Source organism: Euphorbia lathyris, chromosome 2, assembly GCF_963576675.1.
Source record: "Euphorbia lathyris chromosome 2, ddEupLath1.1, whole genome shotgun sequence".
Classification (NCBI taxonomy): domain Eukaryota; kingdom Viridiplantae; phylum Streptophyta; class Magnoliopsida; order Malpighiales; family Euphorbiaceae; genus Euphorbia; species Euphorbia lathyris.
In genome coordinates, this window is record NC_088911.1 from 97122843 (window position 1) to 97132398 (window position 9556).

Below are 9556 nucleotides of genomic sequence, written 5' to 3' on the forward strand. Positions count from 1 at the left end.
GGTAAGAACATCAAGATTCGTTATACGTCGTATGCCCATTAACAAACTGACATCCCTTAATAGATTTCCCTAGCTACTATGAAGGTCGTCCGAGAAGTTGTCCAAGAAGTATATAAGTCTGACATTTGTCAAGTTGATTGCCTTGAGTTCCACAAGAGATATCCTTATCAACCTCAAGCCATACAATAATATGTATGAAGGACAGACATCAAGCATCCTAGTGGAGGTAACAAATGTCGGAAGAGATCATAGTTAAATAAGAGTTCAGATAAGGAGGGACCAAAAGCCTCCAACATTCCCCAAATGAGGCCTCGATTTCTGATGCCTCCAGCAAAACCACCTAGTTCATATGGGCATATAGTACGCCATAAAAAATTCCTCAAACCTCTTACTAGAACACAGAAAGAAGAAAGCAGAGGAAAAAACAATGATCAGATGTCACGTCAAATGAGAAATAGGACAAGAACCTAGAGGGAAACTTAAGTGAAAGGACAAAATCAAAGTAACAGTAAGAAAAGTGGGAGATTTCAATGCATTTTTAGGAGTTAAAAGAATTAAATTCCAACATCTAACCATCAGTCCATCTCAAAGGATGATGTGCATTCCTCCAATTGAGAAATCGAGATATTAGCATGAAAGTGTCACAAGACCGACTCTATAGCTTATAGTTTTGTGTCACTTAAAGAAAGATCTTGTGATACCTATAAAAGTTGACACCATAATTTTTGGAAGAGTTGAGCATGAAATTTATGTTCCTCAAGTTCATGTTTGAGGGAGACAATAGTTTGCATCAAAAATAAAGTTTTATTGATGCACTATCTAGTGTACACTTTTGACGGGAGAATTTTTTTTTATAGAGGAATGTTTTAGGAAATATATTTTTGGTAATGAATTTGTAAGGTTTCTTTTAGAAAACTTATTCTTAGAAGAATTTTTTAGGGAATCTTTTTTTATATATATATATATTTTCCTAGTGCATCATTATTCCTTCTCGATGCACTTCATTTCCATTGGTTTATCTTTCCTGGTGCACCATTCACTTAGACTTTCCTTCCTGAAGTGAACCTTATTGAGGGAAACCACATGAGGAAAATCATCTTGAGGGAATTCAGAGAAACCACCTTAAGGCAAACCAGGCAAACCATGAGGAGACCTGCGGAAAATCAAGAAGAGACTTGAACTAAACTTAAGAGGAAATCATCTTTCAGGAGGCCATTTGATTGTTAACACGTTTTTCGTGAGCCAATTAAGAAACAGAGAAATCAAAGATGCCAAAATCAATCATCATGAAGATTATGGAAATCACATGGTGGAACATTTACTCAAAACGTGATATGAAGGCGAAGAATTTGACTTGGTGAAAACTAGCAAGTTATTTCCATATATATAAAAGGAGGAACATCACAATGAAAAAGACTCTACATACACACTCAAGTCAAGTCAATTATGTTAATCAATTTAGATTTCATCAAATTTTCTTTAGACTTCAAGTTCAACTTATCATTTCCTTCAAGCTCTCTAGTACAATTTTATTTTATTTGATTCTTCATATTGTTTTGATAATAAGAATTTTTGAGATTTTAATTCTCTTTTATTCTGAGCAATTGTTTGATTTAGAAACTAATAGGCGCACTCAATTTGTTTTCGAAGTTTGAAAATATTATAATTCTCTGACATCCTCACATTACATCTAAACTCATTAGATCTACACCTTAGAATGATTTGAATTTCTACCGTAGGATTTTAATGAATTGAATCTGTACTGTAGGATTTTAATGAATCTAGATCTAACGACGAATGACCAAAGAATCCAGATCAATGCTACTGTCTTAAATAATCAACCATCAAACATTAATTATAACTTTTTTTTTTTTTTATCAATATGCATCTACAACAATTCATCAATATTGTATAGTTATATTTTTTTTTGGTAAGAACTTGTATAGTTATATTTAAACATGCATAATATTGATATCTTTACTAAAATTAAGAAAAAAGTACAAAAATAAACCTTATGGTTATATCTGTTTTCAAACAACACCCGTGTGGTTTAAAAGTTTGCAAAATGGTACCCTGAGATTCATTCCGTTAGCAAACACATACCAAATTGACTAACGGTGTTAAAAGTCAAAGAGAAAAGAGTTAATTTGGTCCTTATATTTATTTATTTTTACAAATTAACTCCCTTATTATCTAATTATCACAAACAAACCCCAAAAGAAAAAATAAAAATCAATTATACCATCTTCTACATCTCTTTAATTATTTTTTTCTTCTTTCTCTCTTTTCTCTCTTAATTTTTCTCTCTCTAAAATCAATTAAAAAATTAATTCACATAGCTATTCAAATTATTATTATTTTTTTTTTTAATCTTAATTTGCAAAGTTCAGTTCACCGAGTAAATTCAGAAGAACATTGCTTTGTATCAATTCCGCAAGGGAATTCCTTTGACGACGGCGGCTACTGCCAATTTCACTCGAGGAGAACTCGCCACCGCTCTCTGCAAGGTACCATGTGTATGTATATATGTTCTTTTTCTCTGGATGAATTGGTTTTCTATTGTGTTTATAATTAGCATTTCTTGACCGATCCATCATCAATGGATTGGGAGGGATTTCTGGGTTCAAAACCTAGGCACGCCCAAATTTTCTATAATAAAAAATGGTTTCTCGAGCTATTTTTTAGAGTTTTCACAGTGGTATATTCTTATGATTACTTTTGTATCTAATTTTTCATTCGGCTGTGTTGGTTGTCAAAGTTCAGAAACTAGTAAATGAGATAACAGTGTAGTTATATTTTGGGATTTTTTCCTGGTAGCAAATACTTGTTGATATGAACTATCTAATTCATATGGAATGTTCTTCATCTTTAGTTCGCATGCACCTTTTACTTAATGATATAAATTCTTTTCAGCATAAGTGTGATCTCATCTGCCTAATTTTTCTGTTTTAGAGAGAGAAAAATTAAAAGAGAAGAGAGGGAAAGAAGAAAAAAAATAAAAAATTAAAGAGATTGAGAAGATGATATAATTAATTTTTATTTTTTCTTTTGGGGTTTGTTTGTGATAATTAGATAATAAGAAGGTTAATTTATAAAAATAAATAAATATAAGGACTAAACGGAATGAACCTCAAGGTACCATTTTGCAAACTTTTAAACCAAATGGATGTTGTTTGAAAACAGGTGTAACCACAAGGTTTATTTTTGTGCTTTTCTAAAATTAATGAAATGAAAAGGCAGAAAATAACTTTTCTAACAGATGACAAGGTTGTTGGGATCAAATCTACAGTTTCACATTGGATGGCATGAACATATATTCATATACTATGTGTAAAATGTATAGACTATGGAATGAAGCTCCCCACATTTTGAAGTATTGATTTGATAAATTAAATAAGTAATGATTTACAAAAGTTACAGTGTCCGAATAAGATCAAAAAATATGAACGAGGAGAAAAGAAATGAATTAGTTAGTGCATGGAACCCAATAACTTGAGAGCCAAAGCTTCTTGCTCTGCTAGAGATATGGAATCTGTTTCTACTACTGCTTTCTCTGTATTCTCATCTTCATTGTCCCTATCAAAATAAATCTTTGACCTTTTACCTCTTTGCTTCCCCTTCCTCTCTTCTTCTGACCCTGAAAGATCCTCCTCCTCGTCTTCATCTTCTTCTTCTTCTTCGGTACTTTGTCTCTTCCTCTTTATCTTCTCTTTTGTTCTTTTCTCTCTGCGACGCTGGCGGTCAAGAACCTTATCTTCCTTGTCCACTTCTTTCAACATCTCTCTTTCTTTCTTATAGTATTCTTCCTTTTTACCTGCCAATAATCAACAACGTTTAGTACCTGATCGTTTCCAGTTTACGGGCCATCAAGAAAAGCAAAAGCCACTCGATTTCCAGGCGATGTTATGCATATAAAAATGGATTATGGATTATGTCATAAAGCATTTACAACACTAAATACTATCATTAAGGCTTGTGCATAGTTCACAATTCAGAGAGGCATGATATTTACCAAGTAGGGAAGATATGTCATTGTCGAGGACATTATTTGCACCAGCCATCCTTGCAAGTGGAGGAAGTGCATTGCCTTCCTCATCAAAGACAACCCTTGTTCCCACTGGCCTATCCATATTGATCTTCAATTTCTTTTTCTTTGAAACCCGTGTCGCCGGCCTGCAAAGTAATTAACAATAATTTTAATTTTGAAAACCAAAGAGTTGTGCAATTCTTTAGATGCAGATTCCTGTGCATATTCAAATGGAAGAATCAACACATTTGAATCAAATTTGCTGGCTCCTCAACTCATTTATATGAATTCTTTTTAGGTATTGCATCTCATTATATTCACATCTTACATTAAAACATAAATATTGTGTAAAAGCTGCATACATCACTGCTTCAAGGTCTGTTGTTTTTGTTGGATCCTGATGTTCGGAGCTCCTCGGTTGCAGAATACTCCCGTCTGCATTTTCTTCCTCAGCATCTCCAATATCCAGCATCTCTCTGTGACTTCCCGAGTCTTTTTCCCTGATGCTTCCAATTGCATCCTCGGTATTGTGCTCGTTGGAATTATCCAATTCAACAACAGAAGATTTTTCGGACATCTTCTTTTTCATTTTATGCTTTAGAAATCTGACTTGTGGGGTCATTGGAAGCCCCAAAGAAGCAGAATACTCATCAATAGGTAGCTTTGTCACGTCAAACACCTCTTTATCCTTTTGAATATTTATAGACCGTAAATAAGTTATAAATGCCCTTTTAGCTAGATCTTGCATGCCTTCATGTTTGACCAATAACACTGACAATAAACCAGAAACTGGTTGCAATCTTTTAGTGTTCGCCTGAAAAAGCATCAATAAAGAAGTGATCAAAGAAGACAAGGACTTGAACATTAACAAGCATCCTTCTGTAGTGGTAATTTTCATTGCAGTAAAAACGGCAAGCTACTCTGATCATCCAAAATAGAAAAAATAATGACTTTAATATGCTAATCATGTAACCCACCTTAATAAACTCTACAGGTACTTTTGCTTCTTGCAACTTTTCAAGCATTTTCATCTCAGAAGGCGTCAGAAATAAAACCGATCGCCCTCCAGATAGATATCGTGCAGTTCGACCAACTCTGTGTATGTAGGATGCAACATCTTCAGGACAATCCACCTATTGAAATGAAAGAGAAATTTTCAAAAAACAATTAACTATTGAACACATACCTAAACTTCATGAAACAATTAATATCTGACCTGAACAACCCAATCAACTGCCTTATTGAAATCAAGACCTCTTGATGCCACATCTGTTGAGAAAAGAACTGATCGACTCTCACAGAACTGGGAATAGATTATCATCCTTTTCCCCTGCTTCATCTTCCCATGAAGACACTTCAATGGAATTCCAGGCCGCAATTTTTTAAATGCTTCATAGACAAATTTTACCTGTTATAAAGTGAGAATGAGACAAATTTACAAACAAACCAAAAATGCTGGTGACGAACATAATAAATAATAATAATAATAATAATAATAATAATAATAATAATCCCTCCGTCCCAAAAAGATAGTACATGTTTCTACTTTGTCCGTCCCAAATTGTAATCCACTTTCTTTTTTAGATTTTTAATTAGTTTTTAGTTTCTCAATATACCCCTACTTAATGTACATTATAATTTATATTAACAAATTGGCCAATAATTATCAAATTTAATAGTAAAGCAAACAAAATGGATCAAAATCACTGTCAATGATAATTGGTTGTATTCCCAAATATAGCCAACCTAACTCTAAATCTAAGCATACAGATGTCTAATATTCCCTGCCACCCTCTAGGCTTAATTGAAAACTATATGGTAACTGGGCAGATCAACAAGTTAGACAACTAGATAATATTGTTGGATTTGAGAGGTCATGTCAGCAAGCCAACTTGTAGGCCAAATGGTAAACTTTGCTCATTCACAAACCATACCAAAGTACCTGTTTGCAGCTTGAAAGAAACACAAGTATCTTAGAATTAAGATGTGCCTTTATAAAACTCCACAGCATGTCAAGCTTTTGTTCAAGAGGAACAATCATTGCAGTTTGCTGCAAGCGACTGGGAGTTGCTGTTGTTGACTTCTCATGCACACCAACATACTCAGGGTCCTTTAAACTGAGCCTTGCAAGATCCTGAACAGATTTTGTTTGAGTTGCAGAGAAAAGCAAGGTTTGTCTATGCTTAGGTAGCTGTGAGATAATTGCATTCAGAGTCTTCTGGAAGCCAACATCAAGAATACGATCTGCCTCATCAAGAACTAGAACCTGTTTCAAAACCACAAAATTACACCCAAATCATAAAGCCATAACATCAGATATGTTGTAATTACACAAACAGATAGAGAAAGAGAGACAGAGACTGAGACTGAGTGCTGCTATTTGGCAGGAGCAAGTATAAGCCACTAACAGTGGTTCACAAAGTTGAGAAAAGTTAATAGAGTTCATAACTTCAGAAGCATACGAAATCAGACTTCTACATTGCAAGGCCATATGAACAAAGCCTTAGTCCCGAAATGATTCGGGGTCGGCTAACATGAACCATCATATAAAACCGTGAAAATCAAGTCGTGTCAGCGACACAGATTCGCTCCCTCCACTCCGTCCTATCCACTACCATATTTTCCTCAATTCCCAATAAACTCATATCACTCTCGATCACCCTCCTCCAAGTTTGCTTAGGTCTTCCCCTACCCCTCACCACTACATCCCTTTGCCACTCTTCGGTTCTCCTAACCGGCGCATCAAGCGCTCTACGTCTCACATGGCCAAACCACCTTAGTCGGTTTTCTCTCATTTTATTCTCAATAGATGTGACCCCTACTTTTGTCCTAATTATTTCATTACGCACCCGGTCCTTTCTCGTGTGACCACACATCCATCTCAACATACGCATCTCCGCCACCGACATCTTATGGATGTGGCAGTGTTTCACTGCCCAACACTCCGTACCATATAACAATGCTGGTCTAATTGCCGTCCGGTAGAATTTTCCCTTCAATCTATTAGGCATGCCGGGATCACAAAGGAAACCCGTAGCACTCTTCCACTTCGACCAACCAGCTTTAATCCTATGAGCAACATCTCCATCTACTTCTCCATCCGTTTGGATAATAGATCCTAAATACCGGAAGCAATCCGAGGCCTGAACAACTCTCCCATCTAGGATGATTGTCCCTGCCTCCCTACTCCTACGGCCGCTAAACTTACACTCCAAATATTCTGTCTTACTTCGACTCAACTTAAAGCCTCTAGATTCTAGAGTTTGCCTCCATAGTTCCAACTTCATCTCCACTCCTTCTTTCGTCTCCTCAACCAACACAATATCATCTGCAAACAGCATGCACCATGGTATACCATCTTGAAGTGAACTTGTTAGTTCATCCATAACGATGGCAAAAAGAAATGGGCTTAGTGCGGAACCTTGATGCACTCCAATCGTAATAGGAAACTCTTCAGTCTTCCCAACACTAGTACGTACACTCGTGCATACTCCCTCATACATGTCCTTTATGATGTCAATATATTTCCGCGAAATGCCTTTCCTTATCAAGGCCCACCAAAGTACTTCCCTTGGTACCTTATCATATGCTTTCTCCAAGTCAATGAAAACCATATGCAAGTCTTTCTTCTTATTTCGATAGTGCTCCATTAATTGTCTCATTAGATGGATGGCTTCCATAGTTGATCTTCCCGGCATAAAGCCAAACTGGTTTTCCGAGATCTTCACCGTCCTCCTTAGCCTTTGTTCAATCACTCGCTCCCAAAGTTTCATAGTGTGACTCATTAATTTGATTCCCCGATAGTTGGCACAATCTTGGACATCGCCTTTGTTCTTATACAAAGGGATTAAGGTACTTTTCCTCCATTCTGATGGCATCTTATTGTTTCTCCAAATTTTGTTGAAGAACGAGTAGGAAAACAAGAACCAACTCTAACAGAAAAACTATATTAATATGAGAAAAACGCGGGATAAAACAACGTAAAAACATGGGTCAATTTGATGCTCCAAAATAAAAACAAGAAGTTTAGGATAACACAGTTCATGCACCACAAATAGACAGAGGAAACACATACAAGGCTACAATTTTCCATATCTAAGTATCTTTTTCATATTATCTCATATTATGTTAAAATGAAACAAAGGCACACAGAAGAAATGATGATAATTGCAAATCATGACCTGAAGTTGTGAACAGTCAAAATTCGGAGTCTCATCCATGTGCTGAAGAAGCCGACCAGGAGTGCAAACCAAAATGTTTAGCTCATTAACGTTCTCCTTCTCAATGTCAACCTCTTTGCGACCACCAATTAAGAGACCCCCACTAAAACCATGGAACTTGCCAACAGCTCTCACTACATCAAAAATTTGGTCGGCTAATTCCCTTGTTGGAGATATTATAATGCTGCCTACACCATCCGAAGGTCCCCATCTTTCTCTATGTAACTTTTCCAGAACCTGAAACAGAAAATATAGATAAGAAAAAAAAAAGTAAAAATACTGTCACTAGATTTAAATCTATATGTTGGTAAAAAATTGGGTCTCAAGAACTTAGACCATATGCCGAATCCGTGCCTCTGTACTTAGAACAATATTCCTAAATTTACCCCACAACAAAAAAAAAAAAAAATAAAAGAAAGCATTAACTCACTGGAATGATAAAAGCTAGGGTCTTTCCAGACCCAGTTTTTGCAGCACCTAGAATATCTCTCCCACAAAGAGCGTGCGGCAAAGAGGCTCTCTGTATCTCAGTCATAGAAACATAACCAGCTTTCTTCAATCCATCAATTGTTTTGTTCGATAAAGGCAATTGGCTGAACTTGGTAGAGGCTGCATAGTGCGAGAAGGTTCCATCAGGGAGGCGGCCGACGGGAGCATTAGATGGTGGAGAAGGGAGAGAAAGAGGATTAGAGCCCGAATCAGGTTTCTGGGACTCAATCCATTCTTTCAGAATATTGATTTCTTCCAGTTCTACATTTTTACGCTCCTTGCGCAGCCCTCTAGACTTAGATTTAGGCTTGGGCATGTTAACGGTGAAGGACAATTAGAATTTGAGATTCACTTGGAATAAAGAGGAAAGGGATACTGGAATGTGATGGGAAAGAGTGGAGTTTTCCAGTCGTTATTAATGGTGACCACCGATTAGAATGGGGAAGAAGCAGCAGAGAGAGACACAACACGAGCTCTGGGGTTTGTTAGGGTTTATGCTGTTTGTTTATTTTCCTACATGTCTTTGCTCGAATCAAATATATTTATTTTTAAAGTCCTTTTCTATTAAAAAAAATTAAAAATCCTTTTATTTCTCTCATTTTACGTAGTTATTTATTTATTTTTCCCTATTCCGATTGATTGGTATACTCCAATTAAAACAAGGGTAAAGTTTTTTTTTTTTTGAAAAAGAAATTCATTAATGCTGAGAGTTATTACAGAAGTTTAAAGCAGAAAGCGGAATAAAGCTCGGAATTTCATCATAATAAAACGGGCTAGCATGTTGGGCGGCCGCTCTTGCTAGAACATGAGCTAAGCCATT

At 36.0% G+C, this 9556-nt stretch overlaps 1 protein-coding gene across 1 annotated transcript; it reads right to left on the bottom strand.

Annotated features, from left to right (window-relative positions):
- Window positions 1-3352: 3352 nt before the first annotated feature.
- On the bottom strand, window positions 3353-9240 carry LOC136219071 (DEAD-box ATP-dependent RNA helicase 32-like). The gene is made up of 8 exons (XM_066006296.1): window positions 8678-9240; window positions 8209-8484; window positions 5970-6293; window positions 5244-5435; window positions 5005-5160; window positions 4390-4841; window positions 4013-4173; window positions 3353-3814 (listed from the first exon to the last, which is right to left on the bottom strand). The coding sequence occupies exons 1-8, from the start codon at window positions 9050-9052 to the stop codon at window positions 3471-3473; spliced, it is 2280 nt and encodes a 759-aa protein (XP_065862368.1). The 5' UTR covers window positions 9053-9240; the 3' UTR covers window positions 3353-3470.
- Window positions 9241-9556: the final 316 nt, after the last annotated feature.

What these genes read in the sequence shown, in the direction of transcription:
- LOC136219071 (XM_066006296.1), bottom strand. Translation starts at nt 9,052, where the DNA reads ATGCCCAAGCCTAAATCTAAGTCTAGAGGGCTGCGCAAGGAGCGTAAA. An exon ending in CCCTAGCTTTTATCATTCCA is followed by an intron (nt 8,485 to 8,677) that starts GTGAGTTAATGC and finishes TTTCTGTTTCAG; the next exon opens with GTTCTGGAAAAGTTACATAG. An exon ending in ACAGACCTTGAAGCAGTGAT is followed by an intron (nt 4,174 to 4,389) that starts GTATGCAGCTTT and finishes ATTACTTTGCAG; the next exon opens with GCCGGCGACACGGGTTTCAA.